The sequence below is a fragment of the Argentina silus genome (genome assembly GCF_951799395.1).
Source record: "Argentina silus genome assembly, chromosome: 17".
Taxonomy (NCBI): Eukaryota; Metazoa; Chordata; class Actinopteri; order Argentiniformes; family Argentinidae; genus Argentina; species Argentina silus.
In genome coordinates, this window is record NC_139671.1 from 4374121 (window position 1) to 4393286 (window position 19166).

Genomic DNA, 19166 nt, shown 5'->3' on the forward strand with positions numbered 1-19166 from the left:
GAAGAAGTGGACCGAACTGCGCATGCTCAGTAGAGGGCGGTTAAATTCAAAACTATCAACAACTTCTGCCGCTAGCTATCTATTTTCTCAAACGTTAGCTAGCCAGCCACATGAATACACTTTTCAACGAGGGAATATATCATATGAAACGGAACGATCTGGCATTCAATTCAAGGTATGTGACAAATGAACCTTTCCTAAACTTTTCGTTGGTACAATTAATTTCCTGCTGTTCTCTGGTTCTATGACTAGCTATGGTGATGTCAGGCGTCGTCTTTGAACGAGTTGCAAACAGTATTGAATATTATAGCCAGCCAGCAATGTATACAAAAGTTCCACGTTCATAAATGTGTTAATTCTCAAGTCAATCCTAATCCCGTATTCACGAGACTTTATATGTAGATGCCTAGATGAAGTTATAAAGTCTCGTTTACGGGGCAAGAAATGATCCCTGCATGAGTCAACAAACGACGTGTTTGTACCAGGGATTAGTCTGACCCAACGTAGGCCATCACAAGCAGCAAGCTTTGGTATTTAGATAAGTGAGCTAGTGAATTAATCTAAACCATTTCTGATCTCTGTCAATATAATATGTGTTTCTTGGCTGACAGATGGAGCCGGCCGATGCATCAAGGATTGAGTGAGTGACACATTGGCTTAGTGACCAGCCACTAACTTCTCTCTAAATTCAAAGTTTGTCAGATGTTTTCAAACCCCAAAGTGGTCTAATTTCAAGATTTTCATGCCACTCCTCATCTGTAGTCATTCGTTGTATCGAATACTGAGAATATGTATTCAGGTGCAAAACTGAATACATGGCTCAAAACATACTCAAATTGTACTCTGATTCAGTGGTGAGGCACAAATCACAATGAATTTTGTGAACTGCTACTTTAAATGCCAGTTTACATGTGGCAACATCAATTAATGACATGTGTCTTGCACTTTTTACCTTTCAAGAATGGCCTGTTAAGCTTGTGTTTGGTTTCCTCTTTGTAGCAATGATCAAGTCAGATCCTCCAGAAGGCGTATTTCCTCGGTTAGTACATCAGTACATCTAACAGGTGGAAAGTTGAAAAGGCCAAATATTCTAACAATATATTTTTGACTACACATTTAGGCTTTAGCCCAAGTCTTTTTTTAAATTACAATATTTCATTTGATATGTATTTCAGATCCTGAAAACTCCACAGACATCTGACAAATTAATAGGCGCAGAGCAAGAGGAACGTCAGGTAAATAATGCTACCCTATTCAATATATAAATGTACAGTGCCTTCAGAAAGTATTCAGACTGTATGTACTCACTGCAATGTAAGTCACTTTGGATAAAAGCGTCAGCTAAAAGGCATATATTACTTAAGGATACTTGAGAAGTATTAATGATAACATGTGCAGTTGACATACAGTAATAATTACATCTTTCAACAACCATGGCAAGGCTAGTGTTATTTACATACAGTAATAGATAGTAATCTCTTAACAGCCATACCACACAATCTAGTGTACTGATAACATGTTCCGAGTCATAGTCTCTCTCAACTACCATGCAAGGCTTAGGCTAGTTGTCATGTCAGTCCTTTAAGTATTTGTTTTTCTTTCAAGGTGAAAATTGCTAAGCCAGTGGAGAAGAGGAGGAACTCAAAAAGAGTCAGTTTTGCTCCTTCCAATGATGTCCTGCTGTTTTCAAAGTAAGTATTCACTTAAAGCCTAAATGTAGTTTTCCCCAGCCACATTGTTTTAAAAAATATTGACAAATGTATCTACAGCATAAAAATCAAATGCATCTAATTCAATTCAGGATTCATCTCATGCTATGTAAAATGTGCTCTTTGGATTTATAGAGAAATGAAAAATGGGTCTCCAGTCTGTAGTCCTCTACAAGATCTATCAACAACGAGTAAGTTTGCTTTTTCCATGTTCTGTTTCTTTTTTTCTTTGCAATAACATATAATATATGATTCTTCATATTGCTGTTTCATCTGAAATATATCTTTGGCATGATGGATGATGGGTCAACCTATTGGTTGAACTGTTTTACATGACTGATTTTGTTATTTTGTATTGACAGCGGCAGAAAATCTTGATAATAGGTAAGTCTAAAGCCGTATTATCACACAGTCAAGTCACTATGAACTTGTCAATACTATGCTTGAGCCTGACACTCTGGGATGGATCCACATAAAGCCTGACTAGAAATTCAGTCCTGAGTTGGCACACTGGCACACTCTAAAAACTAGCCTGACACCAACTCCTGATTCAGCAGGGGGAAATCGGAAAATGTGTCTTTTTTCGACAAGACCCATGTAAAGTTTTCAGTTTTTTATATTTAATAAATTAGCAAACATTTCTAAAAACCTATTTTGGCTTTTTCATTATGGGGTATTGTGTGTAGATTGATGAGGGGGGAAAATGAATTGAATCCATTTTAGAATAAGGCTGTAACATAACAAAATGTGGAAAAATTGAAGTGGTCAAAATACTTTCCGAATGCACTGTATATGTCATGAGAGGTCTTGTTCCAGGCAAACAAGTAATTATGTGCGAACCAGTCAGTATGATGGCTCAGTTCGTCTCTCTCCAGATGACCATCAACTAGCTTGCTAAAGCACCAAGTAATCTAGCGGGCTACGTTAACACATTTTTCCATACTTGAAAAGGAGCAGGCAGTTTGAGGTGCAGATATCTCTTGTCAATTGACTTGATATCAATTGTGAACTCTCTGATCTACCATGCATTTATTTTGTTGTGGTTGTTCTAATGCTCTCTCTTTTTTTTATCCTTCCTTTGTAAGGGTACATATGGGTACCATGGAGGATGGGACTCAACCAATTACAGGTATGCCTCAGGATCTTTCTTGTTGATGTTCTGCATTCCCAGATCATTTCTGTTTAAGAATGATAATGCACTGTTCATTCATTTATTTTGATGCACCCTGAATCCCTTAATGTAGGAATGGAAACCTTGTTGAATGCTCCCCTCCATGTCTTACAACATAGAAATAAGGTAAGCCATGATTGAGAAATCAGATGATTTGAATCACTGAGTTTGAAATGGTGCAATGTACAATATAATTGTGATAAACTGTTGGTACAGTAGTAGTGTAGTATAGGTTGTGTTTTTTGTGCATTCTAGCCTTCATAGAAAGCAAAGTTGATCATTAATGCCATATACAGTGGCTTCGGAAAGTATTCAGACCCCTTCACTTTTTCCACACAATACCCCATAATGACAAAGCGAAAACAAGTTTTTAGAAATGTCTGCAAATGGATTAAAATTGAAATACAGAAATACGTCATTTACATAAGTATTCAGAGCCTTTGCTATGACGCTCTTAAAATTAGCTCAAATGCAAAAGTGTCGTCAACAAGTCACTCAGTAACTTGAATTGAGTCCATCTTAATGCAAGGATAATAGTTTGAATCCATTTTATATTGAGTCTATAACGCAATTTAATGCATAAATGATATTATCGTTATATCGCCCGACACTATTTCTTTGAACATCAATTGACATCCTCACGGGACGATGCAACGTCTTCCATCCGCTCAGGTACTCATGTCCATCCTAAGTGTGCTACTTAGCCTACTGTTTCACAATGTTATGAAAGTCACTGATGTCAATCTTTTCCCTAATAGGAAAATATCATGTTCAACCATGATGCCCAGAATGATTATGGGGAGACCACAGTGATGTTCAGTGGAGAAGACTCCGCGTTCATGGATGTGACTCACTGTCACACAATTCTCATCGCCCATGATTCAGAGTCACCAATAATTCTGACAGATGAGAGTAATACAGATATGCAGACCTGTGGGGACATGGAATTTACTTTCCCAATGGACAACACAAACACTGGGTGTTTTGAAGACGCAAAAGAGAGTTGTGCTCCATTTAAAAATGCCCCCACCTCAGCCAGAAATATAGATCCAGAGTTTGAAAATTTCCTTGCAAGTTTATCAAAGTCAAGTGGATCCAAGGCGAATCTTATGACTCCTAAATCATCAGCTCGAGTGGTGCTAAATAGTGATGCACCTCCTCCAGAAAAAGTAGACACAAAAGGTTTGTTTGCTCGACTTAATGCTCGTAAGTCAGGAGTAGATAAAGAGAATCAGCCTCTCGCTATGCCAACAATGAGGAGAGACTGTCCAGTGGGCTCAGTTACGACACAAGGGCTTCACTTTATGAACACATCTCCGATGCCAACTGAACAAGATAATATGGATCTGACTAAGAGTCTTATGTCTTCGATAGACAGTAAAGGAGTATTTCAGTCTGTTCAAACTGTAAGGTCTGACCAGCCACGGCTTGGGGGAAGTGCATTCAGCCAGTCATCTTTCAATGTAGATCCCGATGACATGGAAATCACAAGGAGCCAGACTGTTGCTATTGATTCCAAAACCATTGGGATGGAGAAGCCTTCTCTAAACAAAACCAAGTTTGACCTGAGATTACCCCATGTGCCACCCTCCACTAAATATAGCATGTTCTCTGAGGATGTTTATAGTGTGCATCAGGGACTGGGCACAGGGAACAGTGTCTCTGAAGCCATACCTGATCCAGATAACATGGAAATAACAAGAAGTCAGACGGTTGCCATTGACACTAAAAGCCTCAGTATTGTCAATCCCATTCAAAACTCTAGAAGGAAAAGTGTATCCTTCATGTCAGCTTACAACCGAGCCAGCCATATTTCAGAGGAGAGTGAGTGTGGTATGGACATGACTAAAGCTCTCACTGTGTCTATTGATCACAGACTTGGCCCAAAAATGACAGAGAGCAGAGTATTCCCCACAAGTAACCATCAAACAGGGAAATTCAAAGAAAGCTTGGATAGAGGAGAATCTAGTCTAGTCATGGATGACATGGAAATCACAAGGAGCCAGACTGTTGCTATTGATTCCAAAACCATTGGGATGGAGAAGCCTTCTCTAAACAAAACCAAGTTTGACCTGAGATTACCCCATGTGCCACCCTCCACTAAATATAGCATGTTCTCCGAGGATGTTTATAGTGTGCATCAGGGACTGGGCACAGGGAACAGTGTCTCTGAAGCCATACCTGATCCAGATAACATGGAAATAACAAGAAGTCAGACGGTTGCCATTGACACTAAAAGCCTCAGTATTGTCAATCCCATTCAAAACTCTAGAAGGAAAAGTGTATCCATGTCAGCTTACAACCGAGCTAGCCATATTTCAGAGGAGAGTGAGTGTGGTATGGACATTAGATTACCCCATGCGCCACCCTCCACTAAATATAGCATGTTCTCTGAAGATGTTTATAGTGTGCATCAGGGACTGGGCACAGGGAACAGTGTCTCTGAAGCCATACCTGATCCAGATAACAGCATGGAAATCACAAGGAGCCAAACTGTGGTCATAGACTCCAGAAATCTTGGGACTGTAACTCCTTCAGTCAGAGTTGGGCATGGAAAGAATGGCATCATGTTGGATTCTAATGAAACACTTATTCTCTCAGGAGATGGCAATGGTTTGGAGATGACCCAAGCTCTCACTGCACCCATAGTGGAAATTGTCTCACATCCTGCACATGTGGAGCTAACATCTCAGTTCGGAGCTGAAGCCCTCCGTGGTATTAAGGCACCTATATCATCTGGATCTGATGACATAGAACTGACAAAGAGTCATACGGTTGCTATTGAATCCAAACATATTGACACAATGAATGCCAAATGCCCTTCATCCAGTAGTGGTGTGTCTTTACTGAAGAGAGATTGCCCTCTGGCCAAGTTTATTCCCCAAACAAGCAAACATGATATTTTAGAAGCTGTACCCCCCAACTTGGAAGATATGGAAATGACCAGAGACCAAACCGTTTTTACGGAAACAAGCTGTTCACCAGTCAAACCTTGGTGTAGCATTTCTGATGAGGATCATGAAATGGAGATGACGAAAGCTGTCACAACACGAATGGAACTGTTGGATGCACCCAATATGGGGGCCAACACAGAGGCAAGTCTCTCTGATGTACCCGATGGTCAGATGACAGAAATCACTGCTAACTTTCCAGATCCTTTTTCCCAAAAGGGACCGGGCAAATTAAATTCTGAACCGCAAAAGGAACACTGCCTTATTCCTGATAAACCAGAAAGCTTTCCCATTACCAATACAGCATCAATTGATCAGCTATCACCAAAGAAAGCAAAGACTAGGCGAATGAGCCTTGCAGATCTGCAGTCAAAACTTCAGCGCATGGTAAGCGAATCCACTGTTGTGATGTCTAGTTGCACTGCACCTTTGTCTCAGTTCGCAAGGACCTCCGACAAACACACTGTAGAGACAGAATCCTTAACTGTTGTAGACTATGGGTGTACAACTGTGGGTTTGATCGCTGACAAACCAGATGAAACTAAATTGGAGGACCAGATTGCCCACGATGAGAAACCTAATGTGACTGCTCCTCTCAACATGAAGACTAAATGCCTTACATCACGACTGTCATTTGGTGGTTTCCTGCCCAAACTCCCACAAAGGACCAAACCCCTTGAACCAAACCAACCTGAGTCCAGTCACAAGAGTAATTTTGCGAAACTTCTGAAGAGGGATAGCATGGGTGTCACTAAACTGCGCAGCTGCACCTTGATGGACAACATCTATGATGAAGAGTTACCAGACATTAGCAGCGAAGAGGACTTATCAGAAACTGTTGACACCAAGTCACCACAGAGGTTTGATGACGAGGGAAGTCCTTCTCAAATGAAGTTGAGTTGTGATGAGGAGGAGGGGGAGGAGGAGGAGGGGTATGAAGTCTGTGAAGAGCCAATCCAAATTCTTACCCAAGGGCAGAAGAGGCCTTTACCAGAAGAGGACCATGAAGACTCTATGGAAGATGAAAAGAGGAGAAAACCATCTATTGCAGATGTGGTAAAAGCTCAGTTTTCAAACATTATACTGTAAATGTTGTTGATTAGATATAGTTTATGCATGTTTTTCTATCTAATCTTGCCAGGGGCCACCTACAGTGATGGTTCAATGGGAGAATAACGGTACAGGTTCTGCATATGAGAACACCCTAAGCGCTATGACAAAGATTACAGACGGCTCCAGCAGCAACTCCACCAATCTCCGATGTGAGGCAACGTTTGAGTCAAGTGAGTAAGGCAGGGGCTATTACTGTTACGCACTGATTGATATTTGAGGGGTTTAAACCAAAAATGTGTCAACTTGGTGCGTCATTTTGGTGTCCTTTTTTTACTTTTGTAACTATTTTTACCTTTACCCTGACTATGTCCATACCCCCCCCAGACATTTTCCGGTCCATGTCTGCCATATTTATGTTTTTTATTTATGTCAGAATATTTGGGAACCACATACTGTAGAACACTCAAAAAACAACTACATTTAGCACGCTGTTCCCAGTGAAGCTCACGGTAGGGTTAAATTGGTAGAAATGTATGCACTGGTATCTTCAAGGACTAACCTGTAGTTTCTGACGCATGCATAGATTTGGTACAGTATGCATATGAAGTATCTGAAGACTCATCATATGGAGAGAAAAAAACAAACTGTCTGGAGGTATTGATAACTGTGGGGTACAAAAAATCGCAGTGTATTCTCTACGTTAATGGCCACTGTCTGTTCAATTTTACAGCTTACGAACAAAGCCAGTTCCAATCCCAGCTTGAGGACACGGGAGACTATACATTTGATGTGCGGAAGGTATGTCAATAACTCTCGCTATAGTTTAGCTGTACCTATTTACATGTCAGAGGTCTGTTCTTACAGTACATTGGCTTTTAATCTGTCCTTTCAGAAACTTCAAGACGGCAGTATTACAGTGACTGAGTTCCTGAAACTCTTCAGTATCGACTTTGTCATCCATAAACCTCGACAGAGTATTCTCCCTTCCAAAGTAAACTTTAACTTTTTTTTGCATAATGTTTTGCCACAAAATGCTTTAACAGGGTTCCCATGGGATCAGGGAATGTCACAGAATTTTGCTTTCCAGATATGGACAATCAGGGAAATGTACAACTTGATAACTGTTTAGAAATTACTTTTTGTTTTTAGTTTTTGTTATTTTTCCACATTTGCTTCCACACATGCTGCTTAGTCTTTGTTGTACTATTATCTGGTCACTGTTTTTTCATTTTCTTCATTCAAATTCACTAGCTTTTCATCACTCAGAAGTCATTGAAATTATCACCTGTAGTCATGGAAAAGTCTTTAATTTCTAGGAGTTGGAACCATGTTTAATCACTTCATACAGATTTGGAATTAACATAAGGTGTACGACCTGGCCGTTTACACACAGTAAATGTAGATGATTCCATCCTCTAGAGTGCGTCAGATCTGGTTCGCCAAACCAAGGAGTTGCTAATAGAGAAGCACATCAACCGTCCCAAGCAGAGGGTGTATGAGACAGATTGCCAGAAACTGACAGAGATGGTGGAGGGGTATGTTTATACTCCTACTACGTATGTGTTTGTCGTTGACAACTTATTGCCCAGGTTGACATTGGGACATTGAATACGACATTTCAATATGTTTTGGTCAAAGAAATGTCAAATTAAATAACTGCTTACTGAATAACATGCTCCTATGTATGACATTTTAATTTCAGGTTGAAAGCAGGAATGAAAGACCAAAACAGTTCTCTGAAAAGTATTAATGGGACACTTTGGGAGGCAGTTAAGAGCTTTTCAGATGAAGAGGTATTTCACTCTCTGATCTCTAGCCTGCCTGTCTTCATCTTTTCTTTTGTGTGTTTATCTGTTGATTTGTGTCACACTTGATGAATGTCAAACCTTGTCCAGTAATAATGATACATTCATTTTGTGATTTCTCAGCTGCTCCTTTTTGGCACCAAGTTGAAAGAGAGAAGGATTTTTTTCAGAAAGAGAAGCAAAGTGCGATCTCATGAAATGAAAGCAGCCTTGTACTCCCAACTTGTGCACACAACTAAGGTAAGAACCTGCAACTGATCAGCCCCATTTATTGGGCTGCCATTAACCTTTTTGACTATACATATGAAAAATATACTTTCCCTAAATGAACCTACATATCTGAGGTAGCATTTATTTTTGTCCAATTCTGTTTCTTGTCAGGAGGCACAAACAAACTTGAGAGGAAAGATCAAGAAGGCTGATGAGATGCTGAAAGACATTGATGAATGTTTACATGACTTAGAAGCCGGTACTTGCACCTCACACACTTTAAAACATGTAACCGCCACTATTTTCACATTTGAATTGTACTAAAGGGGGCTTGAATGGTGTTTTTCACTGTCTGCTTGTCATCCACTCACACAGTTATTGGAGCTGAGTGACTAATTTGACTTTTTAGAAGCTAACAGTGACGTGTTTTATTTATTTATTTATTTTTATTCTTCTTTCTCTCTTCTACCACAGAACTTGTTGCAATTGAAGGCACAGGGGTAGAGGACTGTGAGCCATCCTTGAAATCAAGGCAACATGGTATATTACGTTTTTCTTTTTTTCTTCTTTGTTCGCCATACTTTGAGAAATGTAGTATAGTGTGCTTGGCCCTTGGCATGTAAAGTTTATTGTATTCTGGCAGGGTTGGAGAATGTCGGCAAGGCAATGGCTGAGAATGAAAGGTACGGTGCTAGAATCATAACTTTAGATTTTATCATATTAGATTAATCCATGATTCCAGTTGTTTTTGTTGTTTTCAAGGTCACTGTCTAGATACTGTAGTATTTTAATTGCAAAGGTATGCACGTAGAAACAGATCTGTATTTCTCTCAACAGGCAAATGTGTGAATTGGAGATACAGAAGACCCACTCTGTGGACAAACTGGACAAACTCCATAAAGAGACTCGGAAACTTGAGAAACACATTGCCTTACTTGATAGGTCTGTTTCTAGTTTTTGTGTCTTTAAGATAACCCAACACAAACCATGATTCCTCATGGGAATGGGAGAATTACTGAGTAACAGCCATGATTCTGCCTTTTTTGTTTCAGAGTGAATGAATGGAAGTTTGGGGAGAAAGATGACAACAGAACAATCTACTCATTTCTCTATGAGTCCTTGCAGCTGGAGGTGTTGTTTGAAACACCTGATGGTAAGATGTAATGATATGAATATACTTTATCAAAAGCCCTTTCCTCGCAGTCAAGTTGCTTGTATGTTTATGGTAGTTTGTGTTTTTCAAGGGAAGCAACTGCAAGCAACCACAAAATAAGTCTTTGCTGTTTTACAGGAGAGGCCTGTAAAGAGACTGAGGTTAACATAGTGGACGTCACATTTCACCTTCAACTGGATGGTAAGGCAAGATTAAGCCTAATGATGCTTTTTATGTTGATTTTTTGTTTCTTTCTTGCCTCTCATTAAAGACATCGTGTGAACTCACTCTTTCAGATGAAGTGTCACAGTGCTACAGTTGCCTTGTTCACAAGTTGCTATCCCAGTACATTGACAGTCAGAGCACTTGGGTTAAGAAGTACCCAACCAGTCGATACGTCCCTAAGGTGAGTGTGGGACCAAGTTAAACATGTATTTGAAGGGGGTCCAGTTGGGCACTAAGAATACTTTTTGGAAGCAAGAAGACATTTGCGAATTCAATTAAACTCTGAAACTCTTAAAATGAACTGAACAGAACCTGCCTTAATCTGAGTGTTAATCAATGATCCAAACCTAATCTCAGATAAGGACGAAAGGCTAAAACCAGTATGTTTTTACAAACATGGGTAGAACAAAAAATACAAGTGTAATGTTATTAGTGTGGAAGACTTTAATTGCAAATGAAGATGTTTTCATACTTAACTTAGTTTTTGGGGTTATCTATTTGTAAAACAAATGGTTTATATAGCCTAAATGGCCCTACATCTACGTGCCTCTCCCTCTCCAGCTCCTACACGACGTGGGCCTGGTGGTTAGCCGTTGTCGTCTCCTGGGAGAGGAGATCCACCTGCTGGAGAAATGGGGTGCTCTTAGGCTGGATATCCTGGAGATCAGCTGTGTGGACACACAGTAAGATTACACCCCAGTCAAGACTGGGCCATACCGTGTCTATCTGTGTGTCTATCTGTTGTGTCTATCTGTTGGGAACTAGAGTCTAATTTGGCTGATGGCTTGGGTAGTTTGAAATTGCATCTAACAGCAGAGTTGTGGGTTTGATGCCAGCACAAACATTTGTTGGTGTCATTCATCAATTCATGACAGCTTTTTCAATGTAAAGAACATGTTTCTTCTACCTGTACCCATTACAGAGTCCGAATCCTGTTCTCCAGTCTCAAGGCATTTGTCAAGTTTGAGATTACCATAGCTGTCACCTCCGCCTACCCCTTCTGTCTCCTTCACGTGCAGAACTTCCAAAATCACATTGGAAACACAACGTAAGACATATTACGCTTGTCATTTTCTGCTACTGTTTTTCAGAGCTCATAGAAATGGCTGTTTTGTGTATTCAATATGTGTAACTTTGTCAATGCACTAACATATCTCAAATGTATGTTTATACAGGATACACCAGCTGGAGGAAATCATATTTTCAGTAACACCAGCAAAGAACTACTTGACCAAGATTGTCAAGAGGATTCATGATACTCTGCTGTGCTGAGATCAGCTTCATGCACTGGATTGCTTTTGTGGTGCCACTGTGTACATTCCATGCGGTGTACAAGTAGTGAATATATGTAAATGTTGTTTGTCATTTCCATACATTATTGACCCCATTTCATTATGATGTTGCATTGTAAACAATTGTTTGCTTTCCACAGATGTTTTTATCCTTTACTTCATCGTTTAGTTTACCACAGAGACTTCTCACTCACAATGCACAAATAAACGTTACGTTTACATTCATGTGTCATGGTGAAGTAGTCAACCCCTGCGTCACAATTCTCCATCCTTTTCCCTGAAGTGTACACGTGCCCAAGTTAACACCAATCCTATGCTTTTAACATCTATGTAGAGGAGAAAGGATGGAGAATTGGGACGTAGGGATTGTGTTCATATCCCATTATGTCTCTTATGTGTGTCGTGTTTTTTTACTTGTTGGTGACTGTTAGTTAATTGATACATTTATAGATGTATAGTACCAATAGTGATTGTGTCATACTTGACACCTTGAAGGCAAACATAATCTGATGAGATATACATTTAAGGTGTATAGCCTCTAGAAGAATTATGGAGATAGTTACGAATGCCAATCTGACTAACAAGCTTGAATAAGACTACATTGCAATGTGTTGTTTTTTTATAATTAAATGTTGTGATACTAAAAAAAACAACGTGTGATGGTCATTTTAAGTGGTCAGTCAAGTGGTCGTGGAGACTTGATACTGTAGGCTTCATCTTATCTATTAGATATGAAGATATAAACTTACCCTTTGAATATGGAGGATCAAACCAGTCATAATGATAAATACAGAATTGTACGTTAGTGTGCATTAGCATTTTGTACATATAAATATCTACATTAACACATAAATGAGTGCGGAAATCCAAAAATGTCTAAGGAAATAATTATATGTGCCCTGCATAAGTAATGGAACAGTGAAGTATTTTCCCCCTTTTTCAGGGTACCCAAAAGTGATGGGACAGATTCATCCAAAGATTAATGTCCAAATTAAGCACTCATGTTTAGTGTTTGGTCGACTCTCCTTGGCATGCAATAACGGCCTGAGGTCTGTGACCCATTGACCTCACCAGACGCTGGGTATCTTCTCTGGTGATGCTCTGCCAGGCCTGTAATGCATCCATCGTCAGTTGTTGTTTGTTTTGAGGACGTTTTGCCTTCGGTCTCCTCTTCAGCAAATGAAATGCGTGTACGATAGGGTTTAAATCTGGAGATTGACTTGGCCAGTCAACAACTTTCCACTTTTTGGGCCTGAAAACCTCCCTAGTTGCTATGGCAGTATGTTTTGGGTCACTGTCTGCTGTATGATGAAACGCCGTCCAATGAGTTTGGAGGCATTTGCTTGTACTTGGGCTGAAAGATGTTTCTGTACACACAAATTCATCCTGCTGCTGCTGTGTCAGCAGTAACATCAACAATTAAGACAAGTGAGCCAATTCCAGTGGAAGCCATATATGCCCAAGCCATAACACCCCCTCCACCATATTTCACAGATGAGAAGGTATGCTGTGGATATTGGGCAGTTTCACTCTTTCAATCACTCTGGTACATGTTAATCTTTGTCTCATCTGTCCACAATACCTTTTTTTTTCCAGAACTCTGCAGGCTCTTTTAGGTACTTTTTAGCAAACCATAACCTGGGCTATCCTGTTTTTGTGGTTAACTAGTGATTTGCACCTTACAGTGTAGCCTCTGTAGTTCTGCCGGTGAAGTTTTTTGCGGCAGTCTGACACATTCATGCCTACTTTCTGGAGAGTGTTCCTGATCTGTGGAACAGTTGTTTTGGGGGTTTTCTTAATCATGGTGAGCATTCTTCGGAGTCCGAGGAGGAAACCCAGACCTTCTCCTCCAATGAGTTGTTAGAAGGACGCGAGGATAGAGGACATAAGGAACCAAGGAGAGACTGTGGAGATGTTGCCATTGTAGTCAGTCTATTTGGTCCAATCCCGGCGCTGATGTGGCGCCGGGGGAGGAGCTGTGGTCGTGACGTGGCTCGCTAGGCCAGTCATCTACAGACAGGCGGGAGATTTCGGTTGTCGTGAGCTGAACGAGAGCAGCAGGTAAGTAGGCGGTAGACGCCGCTGAAATAACATCAACTAAATATTTCCTACAGTTTCAGATTTTTACTGCTAACATTAAACATGTAGGCTGCTTTATTAGTTAAGTCTTACGTTTGTATGTTAGCTAGCCAGGTCTGTCACAGCTTACTAATACTAGCTAGTACCAGCAGCACGTCAACTGCAAATTGAGCTCGCTTGTTGACGACGACTCTCTTTTTAAAATGTATTTACTAATTTAGGTAGTTGGCAACTGTAGACAGTGTTAGTATGATATGAATCTGTGCTATCTGAAGACCCAAAATCAAGTCATTCAATAACTGTTTGTTTGATTAGGCGCTGTCATCATCAAAGTATTTCCTGACCTGTTGTCCCTAACGTTAGATAGCTTAGCTCGCTAATCTCTCTCTCTCTCTCTCTCTCTCTCTCTCTCTCTCTCTCTCTCTCTCTCTCTCTCTCTCTCTCTCTCTCTCTGTGTGTGTGTGTGTGTGTGTGTGTGTGTGTGTGTGTGTGTGTGTGTGTGTGTGTGTCAAAATTAAGTTGGTGTGACTTGCTATCTATAATGTCTTGTGATTGTCTGGGATGATTAGCCAGCTATTCCTGTAACTCAAGACACAATCTTTATGGATCAAATTCGCTTGTTCATATCTCAGTATCGACAGAAATGGAAAATGTATATCATTAAGTAAAATTGTAATGGTCATTTACACAATATACAGTATAGTATACAATGAAATGCTTTATGGTAAGCAACTCCTCAGCAACGCAACAATCAAACAGTATCAGTATCAATTTGCAGTGCAATGCCATAATGATAACAAAAGGAAGAAACAGTTATAATAGCATTGCAGCGACATCCTCTGAAAACAAATTGTAATGCTACTTTCATAAATATGTCCAGACATACACACCTAACCTATCCACAAGTCAAGATGGCGATGAGCAGCGAGGCCAGGGTGGAGACTGAGGTAGAGGAGGAGAGCTTTGGACCCCAACCACTGAGCAGGCTGGAGGTACGTGTCTAAACATGCCCTCGATAACTGGTCTGGGACCAGTTTACATGTTCAACTGATAATGGCTGAGGCTATATACTGTACAACTGAGAACTGATCACAGACCTGTTGTTGATGCTTCCATCACCCCGCTTTATTAATTGCACCAAAAGCAGCATCTCATAGTTAACTGTGCATGAAATGTCTTCCCACAGCAAAGTGGCATCAGTGCCAGTGACATAAAGAAGTTGGAGGATGCAGGCTTTCACACAATTGAGTCAGTGGCCTATGCCCCCAAGAAGGAGCTGCTCAACATCAAGGGGATCAGTGAAGCCAAAGCAGAGAAAGCCCTGGTATGGTCTTCATTAGTACGCTGGGTACTGGAATAGTGTGTTGATGCAACTGTTTATACCCTAATTCACACAACAGACCTCAGCTGTACTGCGCTGGCCTGGTTACACATCCACCATAGTTAATGAAACAGTGCTGGAAAGGACAAAGTGAAAATATCAGAGCCGGCACAGTATGGTTCTAGTTGGCCCTGTCGTGTGTAAAGGCCCTTGTGTTCACATTAAGGTTTTAAATAGAATTTAGTGTGCATGTCAATTTAAATGTACTGAAGGTAATTCCATCTATATTGTCACCCTCAAAGGCTGAAGCTGCCAAACTAGTGCCCATGGGCTTCACCACAGCCACAGAGTTCCACCAGCGGCGTGCTGAGATCATCCAGGTCTCCACCGGGTCCAAAGAGCTGGACAAGCTTCTACAGGGTCAGTCAGTGTCTCACTGATCTAGCACCTTTTATTGTTCTAAAGGCCAGGGGACACTGGGTTGACGGTTGCCCAAAATCTGTATGTGGCCGACCGCCACCTGTGATCTCTGTACGATGTGTTTCGAACTGCTGACAGTTAAATGTGTTATTGGTGGCAGTTGGTGGCTCAGTGGCGCTGTTGGGTATCATAAATACAGTATGTAAGAAGGAGTGTCTGTACTTCAGCCATATGTCTCCTGCTTTGACGTTATGAAGTGATTTCACACCTCTTTTTTTTGTTGGCAGTACAGAAATGAAATGACCCAGTAGATTGCTCAGTTGTATTCATGTCAAATGATTTTTCTCCGATTCTGGTCTTATTTCAGGTGGGATAGAGACAGGCTCCATCACAGAGATGTTTGGGGAGTTCCGGACAGGAAAGACACAGTTGTGCCACACCCTTGCGGTGACTTGTCAGGTACATACCAGTATAACTTTCATTATTGCACTGTTAAAACTGAATTTGTTGTTATGTACATGCTACTAGCACCCACATGTTATTAAAAGGATGGGTAGTTTGCCAGCAAAAGCACATTAAGACCCACTGGAGACAAGGAATCCCGATCTGGCATTCACAATATGAAACGTCTCCATAGAATAGATGATGCGATGCCTTGGTGACCTCAGGACCTGCAGCCTCTCTCGCATCACGTTTGCCCCACAATGCACATGAAAGAAATCTAAACCGTCCCTTCTCTCAGTTGCCCATTGATCAGGGTGGCGGAGAGGGCAAGGCCATGTACATTGACACAGAGGGGACCTTCAGACCAGAGAGGCTACTGGCTGTAGCAGAGAGGTGAGCTCCCCCAGTGGTCAACAACATTAAACCAGTTATGGAGTTACACTGACGGCTTGACATTTCAAACGTAGTTATTCCACCGCTGAGTTTTTCAGTGGGTTGATGGACTGTTTCCTGTTAAATTAACAATGCATTGGAGGGGCCATTATGTCTGTGTGACTGTCGTCATGGAAACTGTGTTCATGGGTTATTTTTCCCCCCGTTAGGTATGGACTTGTGGGGAGTGATGTTCTGGATAACGTAGCCTATGCCCGAGCCTTCAACACGGATCACCAGACCCAGCTACTGTACCAAGCCTCAGCCATGATGGCAGAGTCCAGGTCAGGCCCTTCAACCCCTCCCTCCCTCCGTCTGAGGGCTGAGATCCCCAGATGTTATTCTATGATGGTTTTCTTTTCATGTTGTTGACAACTAACTCTCTGGTGGTCACCAATGTGTGGTTGCTACATGTCTTACCCGATGACCATATTTCTTCTCTCAGGTATGCTCTGCTGATAGTGGACAGTGCCACCGCCCTCTACCGGACAGATTACTCAGGGAGGGGCGAGCTCTCTGCCCGGCAAGGCCACCTCGGACGCTTCCTGAGAATGCTCTTAAGACTTGCAGACGAGGTAGACGGCCTACAACTGCACATACTGTAAAAAGCCAGTGTTGCAAAAGAAGAAAAATGCTACACTGTCCCATTTCTTATACAGGGCAATGTGTTTGTTTAGTTTGTATTTACTGTATGTGTGTGATTTGTAATGCATCTTACACTGTGTGTACGATTATGGCACTAAATAGCTTTGTCTCCCTCTCTCGCTCTGACATCACAGTTTGGTGTTGCTGTGGTGATCACCAATCAGGTAGTAGCGCAGGTGGATGGTGCCGCCATGTTCTCGGCAGATCCAAAGAAACCCATCGGTGGCAACATCATGGCCCACGCCTCTACGACACGGTGAGGGTCTAATCCTGACACCCCCTGTCACTAATACCTTGATCTCTGTGCTAAAAATAGGATAAGACAAGTCAGTATTTACTGAATACTATTTAGGCTGGCTAACATGCCAGTACATATTGCGTAGCAGTGGTGTTCATATGATGCACAGTGCCTTGCATAGGTAGGTGTGACTGGGTCAGAAACTACCATCCACAGAATATGTCACCTACAAACTACAGAGGCTTTACTGCAAGGTGCAAACCACTAGTTATCCTCAGAAGTGATGGTCAGGTTACAGTTTGCTAAAAAAGTACCTAAAAAGCCTGCAGAGGTCTGTAAAAAGGTCTTGTGGACAGATAAGATTAATCTTATCATTTACCAGAGTGATTGCAAGAGGGAAGTTTGGAGAAAAAAGGATCTGCCCAAGATTTACAGCATACCACCTCATCTGTGAAACATGGTACAGGGGGTGTCATGGTTTGGGCATGAATATCTGCCACTAGAACTTGCTAACTTGTCTTAATTGATGATTGTAATTGCTAACGGCAGCAGCAGAATGTATTGTAGGAAACATTGTGTCTGCTCGAGTGCAAGCAAATGCCTTCAAATTCATTGGATGACGCTTCATCATACAGTAAGACAATGACCCAGAACATACGGTCATAGCAACTACTAAAACATGAGTGCTTAATTTGGACATTTGATAAATCTGTCGCCATTACTTTTGGGTACCCTGAAATAGGGGGACTATGCGTAAAAAGTAGTTTAATGTTTGAATGGTAAAACTAATATGTACACAAATACCATCAAATAAATGCTGAGAATCTCTACTTTAACCTCATAGTAATTGTTAGATTTAAAATCCAAACTTTTGGAGTGTAGAGCCAAAAGAAAAAAAATGCTTCACTGTCCCATTACTTATGCAAGGCACTGTAAGTACCTTAATACTCAGATTCAAAAGTCTCACACATTTTGATGTTGTCATCAGCACGAAGTAGTCCTTTAAACCGAAAGATGTTTAAACTCAAAGTGGTGTTAACTTAAACCTCTCTCCCCTCATTTTCAGTCTGTACTTGAGGAAAGGCAGAGGAGAGACGAGGATTTGCAAAATCTACGACTCGCCTTGCCTTCCCGAGTCTGAAGCCATGTTTGCCATCAACGCGGATGGAGTGGGAGATGCCAAGGACTGAGCTGGCTGGGCACCGTGCTAGGGGGTCAGAGACACCCCACCACCAGAGACTTGTGCAATAGCTTCCCTTGAGATGTGGACACAATCCTGCTGCCAGAACAAATGGAGTCTACACTAGGAGATGATGCGATAGGAGGCTTGCTAAACGGAACAGCCTATTGTTCCAAGGAGCACAGTGACACACTGCCGTATTTGAGCTGTCACTGTTCGCCGATCTTTATTGCCTGAATAGGGGCTTTGGGAGCCAACTTCACTGAAATGTGAGGACTTTTCACCAATCCAATGGACTTGTAGAGGAAACCCTTCAGTTGTTATTTTAACTCCACTGGATTACTTTGATTTGTTAACAAGAAAAGTCTGGGTATTTTTGTTGTGTGTGTGTGATTGTAATCTTCTCATGCAAGGGCGTCTGTCTTCCCACCCTAGCTGGTTGTGCATGAGTGCATTTTCTCTCCTTGGATTTATTTGCTCAAATAGGCATTTTTACATACGTAATCCTTTTGTCAAGTTGTAGAACTAGGTTCTCCATTTTCAAACTATGAATTGTAAGTAGTATTCTTCAAGTGTATATCCTTGAGCAAAACCTGCATGCATGCACTACCCCCTCAAAAGTTTTGACACCAATAATTTACTAAATGTTACTCTTTTTTTGTGTCTGTCGTGATCAGAATAATACTTTCTGTATATATGATGCATAGAACTGTATTAAAATTGTTTTATCATTAGGTTACCCTGTGATATTTGTATGTTCACATGCATTCATACACACAACTAATAATTCATTAGTTTTTGTGATCCATAACAGGTGGGCCCGGGCAAACGAGAGACA

At 41.1% G+C, this 19166-nt stretch overlaps 2 protein-coding genes across 3 annotated transcripts; both read left to right on the plus strand.

Moving 5' to 3' along the window:
• Window positions 1-67: 67 nt before the first annotated feature.
• Window positions 68-12209, plus strand: knl1 (kinetochore scaffold 1). The gene is made up of 27 exons (XM_083688777.1): window positions 68-175; window positions 612-640; window positions 1000-1039; window positions 1176-1235; window positions 1606-1691; window positions 1845-1900; window positions 2072-2093; window positions 2795-2838; window positions 2954-3006; window positions 3639-3950; window positions 6270-6887; window positions 6973-7114; window positions 7615-7682; window positions 7777-7875; window positions 8304-8419; window positions 8587-8677; window positions 8813-8929; window positions 9071-9158; window positions 9374-9439; window positions 9543-9582; window positions 9737-9841; window positions 9952-10052; window positions 10191-10253; window positions 10349-10458; window positions 10839-10960; window positions 11200-11325; window positions 11453-12209. Exons 2-27 carry the CDS (start codon window positions 612-614, stop codon window positions 11547-11549), a joined length of 2871 nt encoding a protein of 956 aa, XP_083544903.1. The 5' UTR covers window positions 68-175; the 3' UTR covers window positions 11550-12209.
• A 1380-nt stretch (window positions 12210-13589) lies between these two features.
• Window positions 13590-19049, plus strand: rad51 (RAD51 recombinase). 2 transcript variants are annotated; one of them, XM_083688345.1, is made up of 10 exons: window positions 13590-13630; window positions 14529-14640; window positions 14835-14972; window positions 15272-15389; window positions 15757-15848; window positions 16132-16226; window positions 16436-16549; window positions 16711-16840; window positions 17045-17166; window positions 18215-19049. In XM_083688345.1, exons 2-10 carry the CDS (start codon window positions 14560-14562, stop codon window positions 18336-18338), a joined length of 1014 nt encoding a protein of 337 aa, XP_083544471.1. In that variant the 5' UTR covers window positions 13590-13630; window positions 14529-14559; the 3' UTR covers window positions 18339-19049. The 2 variants fall into 2 exon arrangements, with proteins under 2 accessions (XP_083544471.1, XP_083544470.1); XM_083688344.1 differs by lacking the exon at window positions 13590-13630 and having other exon boundaries at window positions 14512-14640.
• Window positions 19050-19166: the final 117 nt, after the last annotated feature.